The sequence below is a fragment of the Coloeus monedula genome (assembly GCF_965178545.1).
Source record: "Coloeus monedula genome assembly, chromosome: 12".
In the NCBI taxonomy this organism is placed as follows: domain Eukaryota; kingdom Metazoa; phylum Chordata; class Aves; order Passeriformes; family Corvidae; genus Coloeus; species Coloeus monedula.
Window position 1 is genome coordinate 20276489 of NC_138792.1, and position 23775 is coordinate 20300263.

A 23775-nucleotide genomic window follows, 5' to 3' on the forward strand; every position below is an offset into this window, starting at 1 on the left:
GCTGGTTCATCTCAGTTCAGCCATACACCCAAAGCAGCATCATGGTGGTTTGCACAACAAATGGAACCAAAGCATTCAGCAACGGCAGCTGAAGCACAGCTGATAAGCAATGCACTTAGCACAGGATATGTGTTAATGTCTCTGGGGAATATGTTTAAATGTGATAAACCACCAAGGAAGAACTTGAAGTGTGGTCTCTAAACACAACCAGAGAAACTGTACTTACACTTTACAGATTATTCTGCTACTTAAGAAAGAAGATGAGGTTGGATTTGTTAACCTTCTGCCCTGCACACAGTTGCATATGGACGAAAAAGAGCAATTGCTTTTTGACTCTCCATTAGTTTTATTTTTCTCAGCAGACTGAGCACACAGCCTCACACTGCCAGGCACTGGCTACACCTGCCTGTTTCAGCTCAGTTCTGGCAGCCCTGGTCTGTCACCTGAGTTACTATTCTCAGCATTCCTCTATGCAATGTTGCATGGTTTGCTATAAATACCAGAGAAACCCTTAAAAGAAGGGTCCTGTTAATCCCAAATGCAAAGTGACACTCAGGACTGCACTGGCATAGTGCCCTGGGCAACAAACATTTGCATAGCCCAAGGAAAGAAAGAGAAGGAAGAGAAGGAAGAGAAGGAAGAGAAGGAAGAGAAGGAAGAGAAGGAAGAGAAGGAAGAGAAGGAAGAGAAGGAAGAGAAGGAAGAGAAGGAAGAGAAGGAAGAGAAGGAAGAGAAGGAAGGAAGGAAGGAAGGAAGGAAGGAAGGAAGGAAGGAAGGAAGGAAGGAAGGAAGGAAGGAAGGAAGGAAGGAAGGAAGGAAGGAAGGAAGGAAGGAAGGAAGGAAGGAAGGAAGGAAGGAAGGAAGGAAGGAAGGAAGGAAGGAAGGAAGGAAGGAGAAGAAGGAGAAGAAAGAGAAGAAGGAGAAGAAGGAGAAGAAGGAGAAGAAAGAAAGAGAAGAAAGAGAAGAAAGAGAAGAAAGAGAAGAAAGGCAAGGCAAGGCAAGGCAAGGCAAGGCAAAAGAAATCTCTTGTAGGTCATTTTTTCTGGAAGGGCTGAAAATACCAGAGCTGTGCTCCCCCATTGCCAGGCTGGGGCACGTGCGAGTCTCGTACTCTATAATTCAAAAATTAGTCTGTTGATAAAATGGAAGCTTCTTTATTTAGAGCAAGAACAGCTCCAAGTTCCTCAGGCGGTTGCCAAAAACATTCCCTATGGTCCTTTTGCCACTATGTCTGAGCACATCTCAGTCATTAACTAAATCGTTGCAGTTCCCCAGGGACGTAGGGACATGCTATTTATTAAAAACACTGGCCTAGCCATGCAAATGCTTCCTCCAGGGATTACTTTGGCACTCAATGCAGAGCTCAGTAAAGGCTAACAAGGCACCACTGCTTCGAGTAAGGCTGAACACTTTAGGCAGAGTTTAAGCAACAAAGCCCAAATCTTTCAAAACTAACCAAATCCTGTTCAGTAACTAACTCTGTGGCTGCATTAAGTTTTGTCCTTTGACACTCCCCTATTATGTTCCCAGCTATGCCGTGGTCTGCCCTACCTCAGCAGCTGGATGCCCTTCTCACACCCAGGTCCTCCCAGGTGCCAAAATGAGATTTCCTCCTGCACTGGAGGATTCAGCCCCACAGTACCCCCACAGCTACCCTGGGATTCCCAGTGGTCTGCAGGACTGGACACCATGCTGTGACTTTTTGGTGGCAGCACTCCAACCTCAGCATCTGCTCAAAACACTCTGCAGCATTTTATAATACAGCATAGCATCAAGTCTGGGAGTTCTTGCCCCAGGGGACATCCCCTGAAGAAGAGAAAAAAAATATATATATAGCTGGGAATATAATGGAAGGATGCTACAGCATCAATCAGTCTTGTGGGCTGAAGTTAAACATCTTCTTACATCAAATGATACCACAAAAGTCAGATTTTACTCACAACGGTGCCCTGCATAACATGTGTGTGCATCCTGTGTACAAGCGAATCCTGAGCAGTTACGTGCTGTGCAAGCAGCCTCGTGTGTGCCTTATCCTGGGAAACTGAGCAGGAAGCTGAGCAGAAAACCATGCCTTTTCTCCCCAGTTTTGAGGAGGGTCTATGTTCCCAAGTCTCATGAGCACCCCTGGCTCCTGGTGTGCAGCAGCTCAGTTTGGTGCCCACAGGAGCTGTGCCCCAAACCAACACCCTCTCCCCAGGCACATCCACCCTCAGGGCTGTGTCTCACCAAGAGGTGCAATGCCACTGCCACTGTACTGTGGTGTAGGGCTGTGAATACACCCTGGGCAAAAACAGCTTCTAAGAGTCAGATAGGCTTTCAAAAATCCCAAAGATCTGATTTTCTTCAGCTGCAGGGCTAGAGGAATTAGGCAGGATAGGAAGACACAACAGAGCTGCATGCCATGGAGACATGTAAAATATGATCTCAAGATTCCTGACAGTGGAAACATTAACATTTTCCTGTCACTGGTGAGGGTCAGCCATCTGAACTAAAAGACAAGCGGAGAAGAGCGAGTAATCACAAACTTCCCACCAGAGCAGAGCCATCTGTAAACCATCTGGGTTTACACACTGGTCTCCCCTCTGCTGTGGGTTTCTCTGCTCACTGCAATAAACTTGCAGCAAGGAGGAGCATTGCTCCCCATTTTCACCAATTCTTCCTCAAATAATGGCTGAGCCCTAGCCTTCTCACAGCAGCAGATACAAAAACATTTACCATCCAATGCATTTTACAAAATAAATGAGACCACCACCACCACTCTGCTCCAGCACCAGACTCCCACACTGGTTATCAGCCCATTTGCCATCAGGAGTTTGAGCTGCAGATTACTGAGGTTTAAGACTGCATTAAGTTATTTCTCTGGCACAGGAGCCTGTTAGCAAAACCTGCCTCCCCATTTACCAGGTGTACTCCCACAACACCTGGCAGCACATCCACTTTACCTGTGTGCCTGTGGAAAGCCATGGTCAGCAGCCCAAAGTCACCAGCTGCCCCTCAGGTAATGGAGTTCACAGTCTCTAGGCTGATAAGGAGCTGCCCCATTTGATAACATACATTTAAACGGAGGCTATTAATATGGACAGGACTCCTACCAGATGTCCACTCCCCTCCCTAGAGATCACAACCTTAATCCCCCTTGGAAATTCTTACCATTTTAGGTGATCTGAGGGAGAAGAATAGGATCCTGAGACCTCTAGGTCTCTGCAGGCAACAGTCAAATACCTGCCCAGCTACTCAGCACCCAAATTAGTCCCAAAGGCAGGATGAACTCATGAACTTGACCCCATGCTGGTACTATTTGGCCTTGGCGTTAGAGTGAGATTGTGTCTCGTAACAGTCCTGAGCTAAACTGCAGACCCAACATTAATTCTGCTCCACCATGGCTGAAGGGAAGAGGTGGGTCAGAGCCCTGTGGGACTGGAGGGGCTGCAGTCCCAGGAGACAGCAAGGGGCTGTCTTCTGGTTGTAGGGCCTGGGAAGGATGTGGCTGTACCCCTGGGGACTGAGTTGACAGCCCACAGAAGTACCAGCACATACATTCATGGGTGGGTTGGATTTGCTCTCAACATGGAGATCATGCTGAAGTTTTACTTCTAGTAAAACTGCCATTCCTGGTCCTTCCCCAGCTTTTTCCCCTAAGGAAGCTCACAGCATTAACTGTTCAAAGGGTCCTAGTCCCTGAAGAGCAGCACTTAGAAAGATGGGTGTCATGATATGGGGCTTCTCTAGCATCTAGCGTGGCTTTAGAGGGTACTGGCTCATGCCTCTGTCCTCTTTATTCAGGGGTCCACAAAGCTCTCAGGAAGATCCCAGCTCCATGGCTCCAGCCAACCTGTTTCCACTCAAGTCACAGCAGGAGGGGAGGGAGCTCTGTCTTGGGATTCACTCCTGTGGGGACCCCAGGCTGCAGCAGCTCTGCAGCCCCATACTCACTCTGGGTTATGCAACCTCTGCCGGCAACGCTCAGGGCCAGGGGCCAGGGACGCCCAGCTGCTAATTCTGCCTCCCCACTGACGCACTGCACGGCCGTGGGAAAGTCACTGAACCTCCCTGACAGCCACTGGGAAGAGCCAGTGTTTATCATTCCTTCCCGGGAGCCCATTGTGGTGGTGTCTGGCCTATGAAGAGCAACCCTGCTACAGCCAGGAACATATCTGCTTCCTGCTTGCAGAGGTCCCAAGAGCTCCTCAGCCACAAACACATGCACAGTCTCCAGCCTCTGTACTGGGCTTGGTGAACCCCTGAGCCTTCACACCCATCTTAGTCCCCCAGGCAGCACATGCACAAGCTCAGCATCTCACCAGCATCCCGACATCTCCAGGTTTCCAACATGGCCTGGAAAAGGCCACTCTTGACAGCATGCCATTCCAAAAAAGCACAGCAAGGATCCACTGGTGTAGCAGATTGAGGCTGGGAAACGTGCTAAAGTACTAATGCACTGAAACACTTTGGCAAGGAAAAACCCAATGTTATTCTGCCCCAGCTCATCTATAAACTCTAGCAAATTGTTTGCATAATTCAGATGGCAACAGAAACCCTAACAACTGGTATTTTCCTGTGCTAATCTTGCTGTATGCAGTGTAATATTTACAGACATGAGTTCATTTTTGGCAATGCACGTAGAGTTTGCACCATTAACCATTTTCATTCCTTCCTAGTTCCCTATACAAAGCTCTGGCACCCTCCCACCTGGCAGTCATTTCCTACTTCTCCCAAAATGCCCTGGTATTTCTATTAGAAGCCTTTGCTCCCATCCTGAGCGGTGTCTCTGCAAGGTGCTAGTGGCTGTCACGTCCCGACCGGAGGTGGCTGCAATCAGCAGTGGTTTGGCAGCTGCAGAGGGGTGTGGAGAGCAGGGATGGACACTTGGATGTCACAACATTTCATGTGCACAAGTACACGTGTGTTCACAGCACCACAACAGACTCGGGCTGGAGGAGAGAGGAGAGGGAGAAACCTTGCCCAAGAAACAGGAGGAAGACCCAGACCTGCAGATGCCTATGGAGCTCCCTGGCACAACTCACTCTGCAAAGCCCCTGCTGATCCCCCACAGCAGATTTTAATAAAGAGGCCATTTTTTTAAATTTGTGGCCTCCTGGTCCCCAGCAGAAATGGGCTGGGGAACAATCTTGCTGCTGCTCTTGGTTTCTTGCCTGGTTTTAGCCAGATGACTTTGGCCAATTCCCATTTCCTTCCCTCTTCATCCACAAAAGCCCAGATGATTAAACACAGCAGTGATGCAGGTGTAGCACAAGTGACAAGGAGGGACATCAATGCCCTGTGAAATGTGTCAGGGAGCAGACACCTCCAGGAAAGAGAGGGTGCTCCAGAATGGAGCTGTGCCAGCCCTGCCTGAACCCTTGTCTGTGCACCACGCACCCACAGGCCCCAGCGGGAACAGCGCTACAAATACACCAGTGAGTGCGCAGCAGGGCATAGCAGGCTTGGGATGTCATATTTTTAACATTAAACCTGTCCTGTAGGTTTTCCAGGGAGCTGCCCTGGACACACTGATCCCACCCAACAGGTCTGACTGCAGAGCAGCATGGCTGGGGCATAGTGTCATCCACTCGGATAAATAAATGATTCATGTTGTGATTTCCAGAGTATTTTCTTGCCCTAAGAATCCTGCCAGAAAAGGTCTGGGTCTCTCAGCTTGCTCACACATCCTGCTGTCACTCAACAGGCAGAAACTCCTAAAGAGACCTGTTCTAACCCAGGCATTGATGAACTATTAGTCACCATCATCAAAGAAAGCAGCAGTAAATACCAGCAGCAGAGCACCTGTGCACCTCTTAAAGTAATGCTGTGCCTCCTGCTTCCATACATGCTGTTGGCAATGCACAGTGCACCTGCACAGAAGAGCACACTGCCATTCACCAGGCTCCCCATAAAATGACAGTCCCACATTTCTCCCTACCCTTCCTGAGGGCAGATCCATTTTTAAAAAAAATTTATTTTAAATGTCTCAGGTTGCATGCGTCCTCCCACAGCAGAGCACTCCTGCCCAACAGATCTCAGTTACAAACTTCCTTGGCTCTGCCTAGGCAGAAACAAACCAATTTTTTTAAAATGCTTCTTTGTTTTAATATAAAGACAAAGTTTGCAGGAAGACAACCAATAAGAGCTTTGGGTTTGAGAGGAGAGAGGACACAGATACAGCTCTCTTGAAGGAAAAGCTCTTTGCAGTTGTGGCAGATCTGTCAGGGAGACATAAGAGGCAGCAGTCCCCAATGCCACAGAAATGCTGGACAGGTCTGACACCAGGACTGACACTGGGGGCTAATCCAGTGCTCCAAGCACTCACTATCCAACATGCTTCCTGCTCCCAGCACTGGCAGAAGGCCCTGCAGAGCAGTGCTTGCAGATCATCTTGAGAAGACAGCCAGGGGATGATGGCCCCTAGTCCCCCCAGCCAGAGACCCTGCATAACAATGATCACACCTGAACCAGAACGGGGATTTTCCACCTAAGTCCTTTCAAAGCTGGACAGTTTCTCTTTGAAGTATCCCAAAAATGCCCCAGAAGTCTCAAATCCAGCTCTGTGTACAAGGATGTGCCTCTGCACTCCTGAAGCATCCCACACACACTCACAGGAACACAAGGCAGAGACAGCCAGGATGTACCCACCTCCAGAGCAAAACCAGCAAGGACATCACTGCAGTGACAGGGGAATGAACACACTGGGCACCAGGGGAGCCCCTGCTGTTCTCAGGGAACCAGCTCAGAGGGGACAGTAGAGAAGGAAAGCAGCAAGACATGGCAAAGGCACAATTCCTCCATGCTGAACTCCAGCTCACAGCTGGGTCAGAGTGGTATACTGAGCCTTTCAGTGCCAAGGGAAGCTTTCTGGATCAGCTGTGGAGGTAGGGGTAGAGGAACTGGGAATAGATTTATGAGGAAGCAGATGCAGGGCAGGCAACCTTCAGGAGTTCAGATACAGGGTGAGTAGAAACAAAAGGCGGAAAAGAAGGCAGGATAAGAAGAGACAAAATTAAGGGATAAGGCTGTAGTAATAGAGAGGAAGGAATGGTCAAGAGATAACAGAGCTGGAAATAAAGGCACCTGAAAAAAAACAAAACCAGGAAGAGATATAAACCAAGTTTTTCCCCATCTGCCTCCATCCACAGGCTGGACTGTTTCCAGGATTATTCCCATGGCGGCTCCAAATTTATTTCCCTGCTGCCATCTGCTCTGTGGCTCCCCTCCACACACGCTCCCTACTGGCACTTCTTCCCATCACCTGTTGCTGACATGGCAGACCTCTTGCTGCTGCTGAGAGCCAAATGACACTGAGGCCTGGGGGGAGCGTCTGCACATAAATCAGGAGCTGCTTTGTAGTCCCAAAGTTTTGTTCAGCTCCTGTTCCCTGTCCTGGCTATGGTGGTATGGTGGGATGCAGGCAACAAACAGCCCCATGGCAGCAGCCCCAGGATCCAGAGAGGACAGGGGAGAGGAGAGGCTGCAGCAGGTGCTAGGCAGAGCTGGCTTTGAATCAACTTCACAAGAAAGTCCATTTCCTCCTATCCCTGCTTCTCATTCATGCATTACAAAAAAGATGCCAAGACTGTATGTCCCAGCAGCAAGGATGTTGAGCGCCTGCTGTAGTCCCAGCAGTTAGAGTGAGACCTTCAATGCAATCTCAAAAAAGGACAGCCCCAAAAGACTGAAGCTTTTTAAAAAATCTCTTGCAAAGTCCTTAAATGCACTTGCTTAAATGTGAGCCGTGTTTCTCTTCTCACCTCTGTCTCCCATGTCCTTCCACTGTGAGTGTGCAGGCAGTGGACTAGGAGGCTCAGCAGGCTGCCCACAGCTCCCTTCATGAACTGCAAGATAAAAACCGCAGGTCTGAACATACTAATGAATATCAGATAACCCTCAGAGGAGACAAAGACTTCCTCTGGTCCTCTTGGGGGAAAGATCCACCTGTGCTGCCAAGACTGATTCAGATGCCTCATAAGAGCACCAAGCCCATAACTCAGCTAAAAATCTTCAGTTACTGCATTTGCCTCTTCCTCCCTAGCAGCCCTATAACTGGGTAACACACAGAACCACTTAGCAGTGCTATGGTGCCTCTAAGTCACTTCCACCAGGTGATGTGGAGCCATGGGGAAGCTTGGGAGGAGACATGGGGCCAACCAGCTGCACCACAACTCAGTTATTCCCCAGTTTATTACCCCAAAGCGTCACACTTAGGACAGTGGAGCTCCTTAGGGCCATCTTGGTCAACTTCAGGTCTTTCTTTGTTCAAGTTTAGTTGCACTCATGTGCAGGAGGAATGACCAGTGGAGCCAGATGAGAGGCAAATATTTGCCAGTCACAGCTTTCCCCTCATGGCTTAGCCCTGGCTTCAGAGCTGAGAAAAATAACTCAAGTCCCTGTCAAATAAATACCACAGTGATCCAGCCAGGCAGCATGGCAGTCTTTCCCAGCACAGATGAGGTGTGAGGAACAGGCACAGCAATATAATCCTGCCATACCCACACAATAAATGCTCATGTCAGGGCTTCACCAAGCAGTGAGTGAGCCATCACTGAAATAATATTCCACAGTGTCCATCAGGCTCTCTGCACTTCTAATAGCTCCCAATTCCTTCTTGTGGGCACAGCAGCTGGCTGGGCAATGCTCTGCCCCAGTGAGGTTAAACAGCTCACTGTGGAGCACATGGAAGGAAGTTCAGCTACTAGTTTGCTCTTCTGCTCGAAAGCTGTGTCATTCCTTGGAAATCTACCCACTAGGAGTCAGAAATTAGCAATTACCGTGACATCAGCTACAACACACACTCTCTCCAGCATCTCCTGACACCCTCCTGTGTTCATTAACAGGACCTGGAAACAAGGAAGACTCACAAGGTGGGTGCTGCAGGCTCTGCCCAAGCTCTTCCTCTGTAGCCTGGGAATGCTTTCCATGTGATGTTTTCTAGCAAAATACCATGTTCCCAGGAAGCTGCTGGGCAGATGGTTCTGCAGACTTCCATCCTCTTCCCACACAGGACAGTGGGCAAGCCAAATCTTCACACCAGCAGTGCTCTGTGGCACCAAGGAGCATTGGCGTTTCCCCTTAGAGATCTTGATTTTCAGGGGAGAAGAAAGGGCTGTTTGTGGATGGACTGTGATCCTGGCAAAATATCTCCAGAAATTCAGCATGTGAGAGACACTGAGGATAGAAAACTTCAGCTCAGGTGGTCAGAGAAGGGCAAAGCAAAAGCTCTCAGAAAGGGCTGCCTGGCTAAGGGTGAAGACAGGCCACCTCTTTGATGAGGACGTGCCTTTCCAAGCATTGGCATGCCAGTTGGGAAGACTCCCTGGCATCCAGTACACCATCAAAGTACTGCCCGAACTTGGCACAGGCCACAAGGCCATGCCCTCAGAACTGATTTAGAGCTGACAGAGCCAGCCCTGGCACATGATTTTAGCAGGAGAAGCAGCCCAATACCCTGGGCAGGACAGTCGCCTCGGGCAAGATTAACATTTGGCTGTCTGCATCCTCAGTTGTCAGACAGAGCTGGTGGCTGAAAGGACCAAATCACCCTTGTTATGTGGCCATTTTAAAAATAACCTTTCCCAGAGCCCCACAGTGCATAACCCTGTGTCAGTCTCAGCTCCAAGAGCTGAAGGGGATCAGCTTGCAGGGCTAACGGGTATTTTTGGGCACTCTGACTAATTGTCAGGACATATGCTGAGCATTCTTTACAAGGAAAAACAAAGCTGCAAAGTCTCCTCCAGTGAGGCCTAAGGGGTTGGATTAGTCACAAAAGTTATTTTCATAAACCTCTGCTTTAGGAAGGTTTGATTTAACTTCCAGCTTCAGATAAGAGCAGTTTAAAAATGGAAGAAGAGGTCAACTTCCTTGTACCCCAACACTCACCACGAAGGCTGGGCCAGGCTGGGCCACATTGCACCAACAAGGGCAAGAGAAGTGGAAACTCTTCACCTTGGAGTGGCTTCAGATTCACAAGTGTTTCTTTGCCACCACATAGAGTATTTTGCCAGTTGTCTCCCTCTTCCTCCCTCCACTCTTGGGAGCAAGAGCTCCCAGCTCAGAGGCTCCAGAGCCTTGATGTCCTGCAGCCCTGTGTGAAGTGCTCCTTGAAGGCCACATCCTTAGAGAGGAACAGAGATCAGCCAGTTCTTGCAAGTTTAGTTACCATTGAAAAGATTTTATTCTAAAAGCAACCTGTTTTGAGTGTATTTTCTTGTTGCAGTCCCTTGTTTCTTCTCCTCCAAAGGGCATCTTTCATCAACATGAGCACCTCAGCAACACTTCACTCACATGCCAGTTTAAGCCAGCACTCATTCAGTTCACTTTTTCTACACTTACTAAGACAGCAAATAAAGAACCCATGTGCAAAACCTCCGCAACACCCTGGGACACACAAGCCAGAGCAGCCCATGTTTCCCCACCACTTTGCTCTCCCTTTCATCCCAGAAGCTCTTTCATATGCTTTAAGCCCCGCTGCTGTCTCAGCCCATGCTGTTGGCCTATGGAATTTTTCTTTCTCCTTTCTCTGGGGCATATCAAACCTTGCTCTTCTCATTCAGCAGACACACTGCACCAGAAGCACACACATCTCGAGATGACAAGAGCTCTCCAAAATCTCCAACAGTGCTCTCTGTACATTTTCCCCCAAGATGCAGAGCAATTTCCACTGAGGATAAGTGTTGTCAATTCAATTTCTAATAACTGCATTAAAATGTATGAGCCATTTCTCTGGAGTCAGGGATAATATTTTCAAAGTGCCTGTGTGATACAGGAATGTAAATCTCATTTTTCATAAAGTGATAAGGATCCTGAGTCTCTGTGGAAATATGTCAGATCAGAGCTGGGCAAGGACTACACAGGAAAACATTCCCAGTGGAGTTGGGTAGAAAACAGTTTCAAATGTTAAAAAAAAGGAACAAATATCTTTAAACCTTTCACCAGGGTTAGTTTTCAATTTCAGCCAAAACCAGAGAGTCACAGCCCAGAATGGTTTTCAGAGCCCTGCCCTGGTTTGTGGTATCCCAGCTGAGTGTCATCCACAGGACAGAGGCTGTTTTGGAGAGGGAAGCAGGGGAATTCTTCACCCCCAACATACTCCCACTCTAGTTTTTTTGTAACCTAGCAAAATTTGAGTTCCTTTAGTGTCTTGGAAATGTTAAGATCAGTAGACTAATATTTGGCAAGAGACAGTTCAGGCCAAAAGAGGGTGGGGAGGTGAGGTTACTGACACTGCTAAATTTCATCCCCCTCCTCCGCAAGGCCAGGGCATTCTGAGCCAAAGGAAGATCTCTCCTCTCCCATGCTCCTCCAAGGGTCTCAGAGCAGCTCTGCATGTTACAGCATTTCTATCAGTGCTGACTCTTGGAGCAATGGCAAGTTCTGTGTGTGGATACATTCATTAAACACAAACTTGAGAATAAGAAAAGTGAGATACTTAGAAGAGTGTTTGATTTTAAACACAGAAATAAACCAGCTGGAGTTGGTAAAAGCACTTGAGTGTTTCATTAAGCCATCCCCTGCTCTGGGGCTGGATTCAGGCCCAAAAAATTATTTTGTTTTCTTTTTCAAGTAGCAGAGAGACAATAAATTCAGGGACAACGAGCAACACAGTCTGCAGAGGTACAATCTCTTTGCAATACAGTAACTTCTCAATACAATCACTGCAAGCTCTGCAGCTACTGCCCACATCCAGCTATTAGAGGATGGGCTCCATGCGACAGAAAGCGGTGCTAATTGCACGCAAATGCTGGAGAAAGCTGTCAAAAAGCTAAACCAGATGTGAAACAGCAATTTTCTTTCTTTTAAAACCAGGTTGTGCAACCACATTGCATAAGAGCCCACAAGCACCAGTGTCCCTCTGAGAATACTGCAGGACAATGGGGAAAGGGTGAGGTTTCTAAGTAGTCATTGAGGGCTTTTCCTGCAACTGCATGGACTCTGCTGTCCCTTTGCTAAAGTTATACCCCTTGAGAAAAATTCTCAACCGTGCTAGAAGGAAGCCTGGTAGGAAGCCTTGCCTGCTTTGTGCCAGTGCTGAGCAAGGTTAGGCTTGGTCCTGGATCTACAAAGCACAGCAGTGGATTTAGTCACCCAGAGACAACCTTAAGGGAAACACACCTTGATACCAAGAAGGTGAAACACTGGGGGACGACACAGGGAAGACCTGCAGGGATGCCTGTCCTGCTCTCAAACGTTAACACCCAGTGCTGCACCCCACAGGAAAGAGATGACACAAAGGAACATCAGACACCACGTGCAAACAATTCACATTAGACCAGCAGTGTCTCATCTCCAAGGAGCTGCTGAAAACAGAAGATAAATGCTTTAATGGCAATTGTAGGTTTTAAAGCTTTTTAGCACCCTGCCCAGCTCAGTTACGGGCAGTTTGGGGTCACGGTGGCTAGGGCACAGGGCTGTGCTACGCAGCAGGGTCACATGGACTCAACCCCAGCCGCTGCAACAGCCCAGGCGCACCAGAGCACTGCCCACCTTGCAGCTATAAAAGGTGAACTCACATCTGTCTCACCCAGATCTCACTCAGCTGTATGTCCTCACATGAAAATCACCTTCTTTCAAATGCCAACTGCTCCAAGAACCAGAAAGGCTTTCCTGAAGCCTTTTCCTGAAGCTGATGGCTGAATGCACAGGTGGCACCGAGAGCTGCCCGTGATTCTGAGGGACTTGGTTATGTCACCAAAGCATTTCCCACATGGCTCCAGAAAGGAGCTGGAAAAAATCCACCTACAGTCCTGGAAGGGACTTGCAAGAACACACAATTTTACAGATCTCTCTATGATTGTAAAATTATAATAAAAGTCTTCCAAAATACCCCTGCTGAAACCAATCTCTTTTTATAGACACAACCTTCATCCCTTGCTTCAAAAAGCTATGAAGTTAATCCAAAAAAAGGATTGTGTGTTTGTATCACGTGAGTAGGTTCACAGATCACTTTTCAGGGCTCAGCTTTCGTTTGCATTTGTGCTGTGGATAACTGTTCCCTGTTTTCACTCACTGGCAACTGTGTCTTAAAAGATACACTGAAATCCATCAGTGGGCCTCTGGTAAGAGGCTCATGCATTGCTTCGTCGACACAGCTGCCAGGTGATGTTCTCTTGTATTTCTACGTAACATCATGAATTTGGTAATTCAGCAATGGGGAGCAAAACCCAAGTAGAGATCACTGCCACAACTTTGTCAGCCTCTCCCCTGCAGTACTGTGGTGCAGAGGTTCAGGCAGTACTTCCTCCTACAGACAGACCTTTTCAGTTAAAAGCTGTAATTCAGAAAATGCGAGTTCATTGAATGAAGTCTATCTGGAAACATCTATGTCTTAGCAGAGAAAGGTGCAGAGCGCTACAGGAGCCCCGCCTAGGCTTCCAAGAGACTGAGTGCATCACAGCCTCCTTATCCTGCCTTTCTCAGGCACAGCTGGCACCCCACAAGAGCCCACTCCAACCCCAACTCCATCAGCCTAGAAAAGATAGCTTGCAGCAGCGACTCCCACAGTGCCCACTGTGCCCTGGCAGGAGGTGACTCCAAAAGTCCGGTCTTGACCTACTTAAACTGGGGACACTTCAGGGTAAAATAACACCAGAGTCCAAATTTTCAAGCTCCTGCTCCAGCTGGGTATGTTGCAGAGGAGGGTGAGGTTTTTCCAAGCTCCTGCTCCAGCACCTGGAGCAGCAGCAGAGAGAGGCTCTGCCTCCCAGTACTCCTGTCTAATCAGGTGCTTAGAACCAACCGTTATTTACAAGTCAAGCATCTCAGTTTTCCCTACAATCCTTTCACAGGGAGAAGTTTCCAGGATAGGGGAGACGGCAGAGAAGGCCACCTTTGCAGCATCTTAACCACCCCCTGGGCTCTCAAGCCCACAGTCCCACGAGGAATGTCATTGCCACACTTCCAGGAGTTGTAAAAGCCCTGTCTCAGCAGCCAGCTTCACCCACCATCCCCTGCACAATCTCATTTACAAGGCAAAAGCTGTTTGGCAAAACAGCTCACACAGCATCCAAATGTCGGTGGAGCAGACAGAGTTCCTGGCGCTGGCTCCCTTTTCATCCGGCTGCTCCGGCTCAGGCACCGATGCTGCTCCAAGGATGAGCTCATCGCTATTTCAGGTTGAATTTGCACTTGGCAATCTCCCTGGTAACCAAAACAAGATACTCCTTGGTTTATAAGAGATTTATTGGTTGTTTGGTTCAGTGTCTAGTGGAGCACACAGAGACTTCCCCGCATTACAGCACCACCACAGGCTGGAGGAAGAGCTGGAGGGCAGGAGGTGCTCACAGCAGTGCTCCGGAGATGGGCAGTGTTAGCACTGCAGGGCGAAGGGAAGCTGCCTTAGGGCTCACCCCAGCGACATGAGACTGAGGAAAGGAGGTGTGAGGCACGGCTTTCACTCACACACACCACAGGTGAGCCTTTATGGCAGCCCCCTGCCACCCCAAACAAGTGTTACAGCCTGTCCAGTACATCAAAGTAACCACAGAAATGCTGTTTGCAGTCCTCTCCAGCCAAAAATCTGCAAATCTTTCCCCAAACAGGAATGGTGTGTCCCCCACCCACTGCAAGAAACCCATCCCACCACAGGAACAGAACCAGAGTTGAAGTTTCCACCTTTGGCTATAAATCATTATGGAGATAATGGCATAAGAGAGAGGGGAATATTATGGCAAGGGGTGGATGATGTGTTCTAGCATCCACCAAAGCAAATCCACACAGAATTTAACAGATTTGCATCCCCACCAGGTGCCCTTGTGCTGCTGCGAAGTGATCGTGGGCTGCTCTCCAACCCTGATACCATACTGTCATCCTGGCCATTTCCAGAGGCAGCACTGAAATATGTTATACATCAAGTGGCATTCACCTGGCAGGCTGTCCCATGGGGAAGCATGACTGGCTTTCAGTGGGCAGAGCAAAGGTAGACAGGAAACTGTATTTGCGTGTGTTGAGTGAAAAATGTAGCTCTGTGTATTTTTAAAGTGAGATGAGACCAGAGAGAGAGAGACAAATCCTTGCACCCTGGGCTGTTTATTACTGCCTCTCCACAGTACTGTCAGGAGCAAGATCACATCAGGACAATGCTTAGAGATCACCAGGGAATTTCTAAGTGGAAGCAAAGCCACTCAATCTCCAGATTACTCTCTCCAATTACCCAATCCAGATGAGGACCTGTGTTCTGGAGATGCTGTCTGTGTTTGCATACCCTCAAACCACTGACTGCCCTGTGGTTAATGCTGCACCAGGCACCTGGAATGCTCTCAGGATCCTGACACTGCCTCCATGGGCTCTTCAACTGAATAGGTATCAGTCAGCAACTCATCAAACATCCACTGGATGAGGTAAGTCAAACTAGAAAAATCTCTGTAGCACACAGCAAGAGCATTGTGAGTGCACACAGCTGTCCCTAGGCACCAGTTTCCTGGGATGCTGCAGCCCTGTGGATGACACACCTACCAGGAATTTTAAAGAGCTCTTTGCTGTCTCAGTGCAATGAGAAGAGGCACAAAATGGCAATTCTGTGCCAAGAGGCACAGAATGAAGTGGAAAAGGCTCAAGAGTCCTAAAACGAGACCGTAAGACAGAAGCTGGAAAGGGAGGCAGGCAGTGCCTCAGAAGTGGCTAATTCCAAACCTTTGCTCCAGTGTTTATTACAGAAAAGAACAGATAAGAAAGGCTGATGGTAACAACTGCCAGGGGCAGTCAGTCCCAAGGTAAACAAACAGCAAATGCCTTGGGAGCAGCCTGCCAAGTCCAGATGGTTCTCACATCTTGGGGCATTTCTTTAAAAGAAAGGATCTTATTTTCTACCACCCAGCATCCTCCCAGGAGTGGGGGGACTGTATTTAGGGTAGTGTCATAGTTAAGGGGATCTTTGGTCAGAGACCACTGGAAGGACATGAAAACTGAATATTCCCAAATGAAGGCTCTGAGGAAGAGCTGGGAGCCAACTCCATGCAGGAAAATCAACTAACAACCAGTGTGGGCTGGACCAGCCATGGCTTTAGTGTGATGAACCATTTCTATTTTTCTTAGCACAAGAAAGGCACGTCCAGCACTCTGGTTCATATGAGAGAGTTTTGGAGGATTGGGGGGATTTTTCGCTCTGTCCGAGGAAAACAGCAAGAGCAATTCTTGCTCTGCCAGAAGCTCTGAACTCCTCTGCAGCTGGGAGCTGGTGTAACACAAGAATCCTCACACTCTGGGACAGCTGCTGCAGCGCTAAAGGGATCTTGAAGCAAAATAGGTGGACTATAGATCCCTGTACCAACTGTGCCTCCCTGCAGGAGTCCCTTGGCATATGGAGCACACGTGATTTCTTGTGAACAGGGGTCTCTTAAACACGTCATTTCAGCAGACAGACACCACTGGGGCCAGCCAGTATTTGATTTGAAGCTCCCTCATATGTCAAAGCAGATCACAAATGCAGCCATATCCCACCACTTTCAATCCCTCACAGTTCATGACTGTTGGCTGCCAGCTCACACCACAGACAGCTCTGCTGAGCAGCAGGAGGAGGGATGCATCCCAAATGACACCAATCACTGGGTGACCCCAAGGAACAGAAAAAAGATGAGGCACATATGTGGAACAAGTGGGTCTTCTAAAAACATCAGTCCAAAATCAAGAGGGTTTGAATTTCTTATTTACAAAAGTAATGCAACTCTGTAACAGCATCCAAACCAAAATTGTAACTCTGCCTGAAAGTTTCTGACACAGAACTGTGCCATAAATCAAATCCCTCCTGATGGGAGAGAATCTTCTAAAAGTCCTTGCAAGGAGTTTCAAAGATAAACCAAGACTTTTCCTGGAGTTTCAATGCTGCTGGATAGTTGTTTATTAAGTCTTATCAGAGGAACAGAGCCACTAGCGTGACCCAGGTACAGCATAGAGCACAGAAAGCAGGAGTGAAGTCTCTAATTATCAAGATTTACGCAGCCTTTTAAAGATAATTTAACCAATACTTACTAAAAACGTACATTATTTTCACTTTCCTACCAATTATTCAGTAACATGGGCAGGAACTGCGGAATTCTCTATCCAATCATTTCAAACTACTTTTATTGCAGAACATGGTGTAAGTAGAAGAAGGAGAAGAAGGTTTAGAGAACAACAACCTTCCATTTTGCTATTTTTTACTCTTATCTATTTACTACAAAGAGAAGCCCAAAACCTCTAAATTTTTCACCCTGTGACAATCTTACATAGTAGTCTATCACCTAATTCACACCACTGTATTTTCTAGTTCTTGTCTGATCGTTGGTAATTTTTTCCAAGGTTGGAGGTTAAAACAGTGTTGTTCAGGGGGGTAAGAGCCCTTAAAAGCAGGCAGAGAAATATTCTCGGCACTCTGGGTTCCTACAGTTTCCAGTCAGGCACACAGCAAAATAGCTGCCCTTCCACCCTGGATTGCAGCTCCATCACTGCTGGGAACCCTGCCCTAGCTCTCCAACTTCTTCCAGGGAACTCTAGTTCAGCCTATGTTGAAAAAAGTGCTTCCAACCCTGTCTATCCCATTACAGCATAGCTATAATGCAATCCTTGCCCTACTTTGATTTTCTCCAAAGCCTTAAACGTAATTTTAGCCCTGTCTTGCCATAGGACACAAACCCCATTTCCCATCTATTCTGACGGAGATGAAAAAGCTGGAGAAGCAGAAGAGCATCCATCCATCCATCCCTTTGTTCCACAGAAAATGCCATGCTCTCTTGCTGTGAGAGTAGGAAGTTGCTCTGGCAGCATTCTTGGCACTACACGTGCCTGAATCACTCTGGAGGTATCAAGGACCAGCTCCTGCCTCAGTGTGTGTTGCAGGGAGGGGTGAGCATGGTTTTTCTGTGGCTTTCCAGCAGCATCTTGGAGCAGAGCAAAGCCTTTGCAGGAAATACTCTGAGCAGCAAGATGAGTCATTTCTGGTAGGAGAGTTTTGCCTACAGGCCTGGGGAGGTTTTGCAGAGACAAAAGCTCATCACACACCAGCCTCGGCCTCTTGGCTCCAATTCATTCCTACAGAAGCCACCTGGGGTGATATGCCCAGAGCTGGCTCTGGGCTGCTCATTTACAGAAAGTCCCAGTTAAAGCCCGTCGGAGAGAGGATCATGCTGGGCAATATCCTGTCTCTGAACCCCGGGGAAGCCCCAGTCCTTTGGTCCTACACCCAGCCAAGTGGCTGCAAACAGGGTTTTTACTGGACCGAAGAATAAAAGAACTGAAGCCAGAATATATGGCACAGTCCTCCCAAAACCACACTGCAGAAGTGGAAGCATGGATTTATCTAAATAACATTTAATTCTTTAGAGTCCCAGGGTCTGAAGAGCCATCTGCTTAAAACTCCTCTCTAGAGTATCTAAAAGAAATATGAGGTCTCTTTCTTCCTCCCACACTCCCTCTGCCAAAATCAGACATGAAACGAGTGATCTCAGACATTTCTTGTTGCTTTCCCTGTCTGCATTTCTATAACAGAGAAATGAAATAAAAAGAGATCCCAACGAATCAAGCTGTAGTATTTTGACTTACAATGCATTTTGGTTTTTATGAAATCGCAGGTCAGTTCTGGGAAGGTTTATTGCATAGACATGATTTCTGCTACCGTTTCAAGCAAAAGTGAGTCCACCCTGCTCAAGGTATAGAATTGAACCTGAAATCTCAGCTTTTCTACCTTTGCTCTCCTACCAGCAGGGCGCAAGGTGACAGTGGCTGGGGACCATGAGGGTGACAGGCAGGCATTGACTGCTTGGCTCAGCCCTCCACACATCTGCATCTCTGTGTGACCCTTGCGGAAGCCTGGCACCAGAGCCTGCCCACGGCTCTACAGGGAGCTGTTCTGATTTAGGAGCAATCAAAACCAATCAAAAGCATGAGCAAACTTTGCACATCACTGTTGGTGAGGCTTGTCTTCTTGAATTTAATGCCCCTGGGACTTCAGGGCCAAGCGAACCACAAAAAGGGAAGTGCCAAACACAGGCTTGTGTGATCCTTGTCTCATCAGCAAAGATCAGAGGAATTTTCCACCTAAATGCCCCAATGCATCCACTGGATGCTGAGTAAACTTAACCTAATTCACACAGGCTACTGCTGAGGGGTCGGTATCATTCCTGGCTCACATCTGCCTCTCTGCTCCACTTTGTGAGACCTCACCTGCAGAGCTGCATCCAGCCCTGGGGCCCCAGCACAGGAAGGACACGGTGGAGCTGTTGGAGCGAGTCCAGAGGAGACAATGATGATGTGCTCTGAGGGATGGAGTATCTCTCCTATGGACACAGGCTGAGAGGGCTGGGATTGTTCAGCCTGAGGAAAAGAAGGCTCCAGGAAGACCTTACAGCAATATTGTATTTCAATACTTCAGGGGGGCTCACAAGAAAGATGGGAACAAACTTTTTATCAGGGCCTGCTGCAACAGGACAAGGGGCAAAGGTTTTAAACTGAAACAGGTTAGATTTAGACTATATACAAGGAAGGAGATTTTTACACTGGCAAAACCAGTAAAGCATGGGCACAGGTTGCCCAGAGAGGTGGTAGATGCCCCATCCCTGGAAGTGCTCACGGCCAGGTTGGACAGGGCTCTGAGCAAGCTGGTCTAGTTGAAGATGTCCCTGTGGACTAAATGACCTCTAAAGGTCCCTTCCAACCAAACTATTCTGTGATACAAAAGGAAGTAAGTTACTTCTTGGGGGCAAGGAGGTCAGTTCCTTAAACTTTTTGTTACATCCTAGTGCAATGGGTGTGGGCTGCAAGTCATATTCATGTGATAAGGATTTAGATTACAGATGAAGTGCATCCTACAGCATCACTCCCCTATCCATGGACATGAACAGGGACCTGACCAGGCTCCCACCAGCTGCTTAGTACCATATGTCTGGATTTTCCATTCATGGTACAGTTCGATGGAAAAGCTGCTTCTGAAATAAAGGCCAGCCAAGATAGGCTGGAGAGTTGTTATTTTCAAGTGTTTGAGTACCTAAATGTTGCCTCCTTTTGAACAGCTGCCATTGTTTATGTTCAAGCAGAGAATTATACCAGCATACAGGGAGACAAGCCATCACTCACAGCAGGGAGTAACTTCTGTTAGAAACAGTTCAAGAGCCCAATCCTAAATACCTTCCCCAGCCAAAATTCCCAAAGAGCAGTGCATATCAGAAGCCAGCTGTAAAGTCCCAGCCCTGAACTCGTTCCTCAGAGCCATAGTCCAAAATCTGAGAAACTGGCTTTCTGCTGTACTGAGATCTGGAGGGACTGGGGGTTTTTTGCACTTGTGGTACCAGCTCTGAAACACCTATCCACATTTTTCTCTCAGGTATTAGTCAAGAAGGAATTTTTATATACTGAGCTCCTTAAGGAAAAATTAGGAACTGGTTTGTATTCAAGAATGCTGTATTTGGAAAAAAAAAAGGGTGTTGTCACTGAAGTACGTGGGTGCTTTTATCATTACAAAAGAAAGCTGAAGTTTCAAAGCCATATTTGGTTGCTTGATCAGCTATTTGCTTTGTACATCATGGCTTAAGAATTTAATCAGTTTCCTCTTGGAAGTTTTTTTTTGTTATTTGTAAAAAGAACACTCTTCCTCTCAAAACAGGGTAAAAGACTAATTGGTAGGTGGATTGTTTTATTAATTTTCCCCATTCCACATGCTAGATTTCAGTGGTTTAAAAAATAGTCACGTCCCTTTCTCAACCACAGACTGGCTCCTACCTACACAACACAAACAGGACCAGAGTCACATGCATTAACTTATCTTTTGACCAATTACTAAAGAAAAGTTTAATGACAGAAACACCCATCTTGCAAACACATGGTGAATACAACCTCACTCATGCAAGTGACTTCCCAAATCTATATTGATACAGGGGTGCAGCATTTGTGCAAAACTCAAGGTGTTTGCATTCATGTGGGTACAGCTGCAGGAACTCTGCAACTGCCTGATATTCTGTAATACAGAAGGAAAGAGGAAAGTGTGATAATTATTAGGTAAAAGCTTGCATTTCCATATTCCCCAATTCTGTTACTGCCAGCCTGCTCCCAGGATTGCTCCTCACATCACCTGAGACCCCACAAAACAGCCTCCGCTTTAGCTATTTCCTCCCCAGCTCTCATTATAAAAGCCTCAAAGAGGCACATCTGATCACCTGCCCAGGAAAGCACAGAGCTGACAGCTCTTACACAACTTGGTACCACAGCAAATTCTCCCTAAGCAGCAGTTCAGCTTGGAAGCAAAGGGAAAAGTTGTATTTATACCCCAGGGTCTGCCTGCACTTTCAAAGCAACCACCTTCCAGGAGGGAATATGTATATCAGAAAAAGAGGATGCAAAAGAAATCAGAAGCAAGAACGTAGATAAATCCCATTTCCAAAACAACCCATAAAACAGGCAGTTTCTGAGGCTAACTTAGTGAGCCACGGAGAAATTGCTTGCTAGAGAGTGTTTCGGAAGTACATTACACACCCACAGGCTTCCCACTCCCCATCCCTATTCTCACAAACCCTTCTCCGGCAGAGCAGTCACAAGGCAGAGAAAAGACCAGCACCAGCCCCGAAATCCGAAGATCTGCGAAGCGTGGGATGCTGAAATGCTCCCTGCCCTGCTCAGCGAGACGATGCTCGAGAGGGAGAGAGGGAGGCATGTGCTTACTGGCTGCCGGAGATCCCGGGAATGCTGCGAGGCGGCTGCTGCCGGGAGGAGGGAAGGGATGAACCGAGCACTGCGAGCGGCTGCGGGACGGACACGGGAGTGCTCTGGTCCAGGGCTGGGCTGGGGTGTCCAGCTGGAGAGACGCGGCTTCCACACTTATAGCAGGGAGGTGAATGGCAAAAAAAAAGTCCAGCCCATAGCAGCGATCCTGCCCGGGGAGGCATGCTCCTCCCAGGGTCACTGCACCGTCCATGGTGGGGGGGAACCCCAACCAGCGATGGCACTTTGCCTGCAGAGCTGTTCCGTGCCTCCCCACAACAGCACCGGGCTGTCATGGGAACCCTGGGACGCAGCAGGCTGGGAAAAGCCCTGCTACCCCCAAAGTGCCAGCAGCTGCACTCCCAGACAAGGAAAATGAGGCACAGAATCTTTGCAGGAGGATGCGTGGCCAGGTTCCTGTCCTGTCCAAATAACCCTCTCTCAATGCTAAAGCCTTTCCTGGAAGGTCAGTTACACATCACATTCAGGCTCATAGACAGAGTTTGCAGGACACAAAACAAACAGCAGGGATGTATTTCAGGTGAGAAGTCTGCAGGGAGGGAGGGGACCCAACTGAAGAGAGCACAGAAAAAATTATGCCAAAAGGGGAGCCTTTTCTTCAAAGCAGGCATGAAATATAGTACTGTCAGGTAGCAATTCATTCCTGTTTTAAATAAATCTGCCTGCCTGTGCTGCATCACACCAGAAAAATCTCACAACATTCACATTGTTTTCTTTTCTCCCTTTCTCCATCCCTTATACTTTCTTTATTCTTCTGAGTTTATGCCACTTTCTTCCATTCTTGTTGCTATTGGACACATGGTCCAGCAAGTAGCTAAGTTTGTTTTTCAACAAGAGGTGCTTGTGTTAGAGCTCTTTCTCTACAAACAGGCTTTTGTGGTGCCTTGGAGAACCACCACAGAGCTCTTGACTAATGGCAGGAGAGGCTGGTAGGTGTGCTGGACACAGCACTAGTATCCCTGGAAAGCAGATCACTATATTTGGGCCAAGGAATTTTTCTTTGTTAGTAAAACAAAAAACATTGTCTAAGAGCAAACACTCTCTCTTTACAGAAACATTCGTATTTTTCTGTGTGTCTGTTCATTCAACAGGTAAGTCCCACAGATTCCTCCAACACTGCATCATCCACATTAACATCCCTAGCAGGGACAAGAACACTGGGCTGCCCTGAGGTTCAAGACTCAGACGGCCACAACTTGCCAAGAACAACTCCAGGAATACATGAAACACAGATGTGAAACACCAACATCATTTATCATTATGGACTGAGTTTTTATTTGATTTTCAAAGGAATCCAAATACCCGTTTCCAGCTCATTTTTTCAACAGCTCTCCCAGCAAGCATAAAACTTAGTCACCATTAGCGAGAGCTTTTCTCTAATGGCTGTAACCAACCATCAGACCTACAAGACCACTAGCAAAACCCCCCTGCCCCTAAGGTGTGATGTGTGTTACATGTTTGCAGCTGCAGAGCTCCAAGATTCATAAGAAGTTGCAGAGATGAGACCCTTCAAGGATGGGACATTCAGACAGAACATTCCCAGGTAGATAAATCAAGCCAAGATCTCCAGGAGAAACCAGGGTTGTAGAATGTGAGTATACAAAGACAAACCAGGTGTTGCACAGTTGTAGGAGAATGGCACCAGGGAAAAGTTACCCTGCAGGCAGCTCCTGTGGGATTTCTTCTTTCAAAGGAAGGAGCCTTCCTGCCTCTGGCCATAAACAGAAAGAGGAGGAGAGAGGAATAGGAAGGGCACTGCTCCAGGAGCATCTGTACCAATGGAGTCCCTTTACCAGAGACCAGTCACTGCCCCTGCCCCATAGGAATACCTGGGACTAATCCTGCACCTCTGCAGTTGCATCTTGGAAGATCCCAACCAGATGATGCATCCTGGAGAAGCACAAGTGCTCTAATAAGTGCCTGACATCTTGCAGCATAACAAGCATCCCATATCTGCAGGGAATGTCATCAGGCTGCTATCAGGATCCTCTGCCTTTTATTTAAGATATTAGATGCCTTCCACATACAACACAAACTAGGGATTTCATGGCCAAATCCTAAACCTCAGCTACCATCAAAGCAACTGCCAGGCAGCATGTCTGTCAGCTC

The 23775-nt window shown here is 47.7% G+C and overlaps 1 protein-coding gene across 4 annotated transcripts in view; it reads right to left on the bottom strand.

Annotated features, from left to right (window-relative positions):
- The window catches only part of FHL1 (four and a half LIM domains 1), a 30318-nt gene extending 8688 nt beyond the window's left edge, over positions 1-21630 (bottom strand). For 2 of the 4 annotated variants that reach the window (XM_082289372.1, XM_082289371.1), the window contains exon 1: positions 2943-3101. In XM_082289372.1, coding sequence (XP_082145498.1) covers positions 2943-2964 — 22 coding nt within the window. In that variant the 5' untranslated portion in view covers positions 2965-3101. Of the gene's footprint in view, positions 1-2942; positions 3102-6630; positions 6786-21606 lie in introns of those variants that run through there. The other 2 variants (XM_082289375.1, XM_082289373.1) reach the window with 2 other exon arrangements.
- Positions 21631-23775: the final 2145 nt, after the last annotated feature.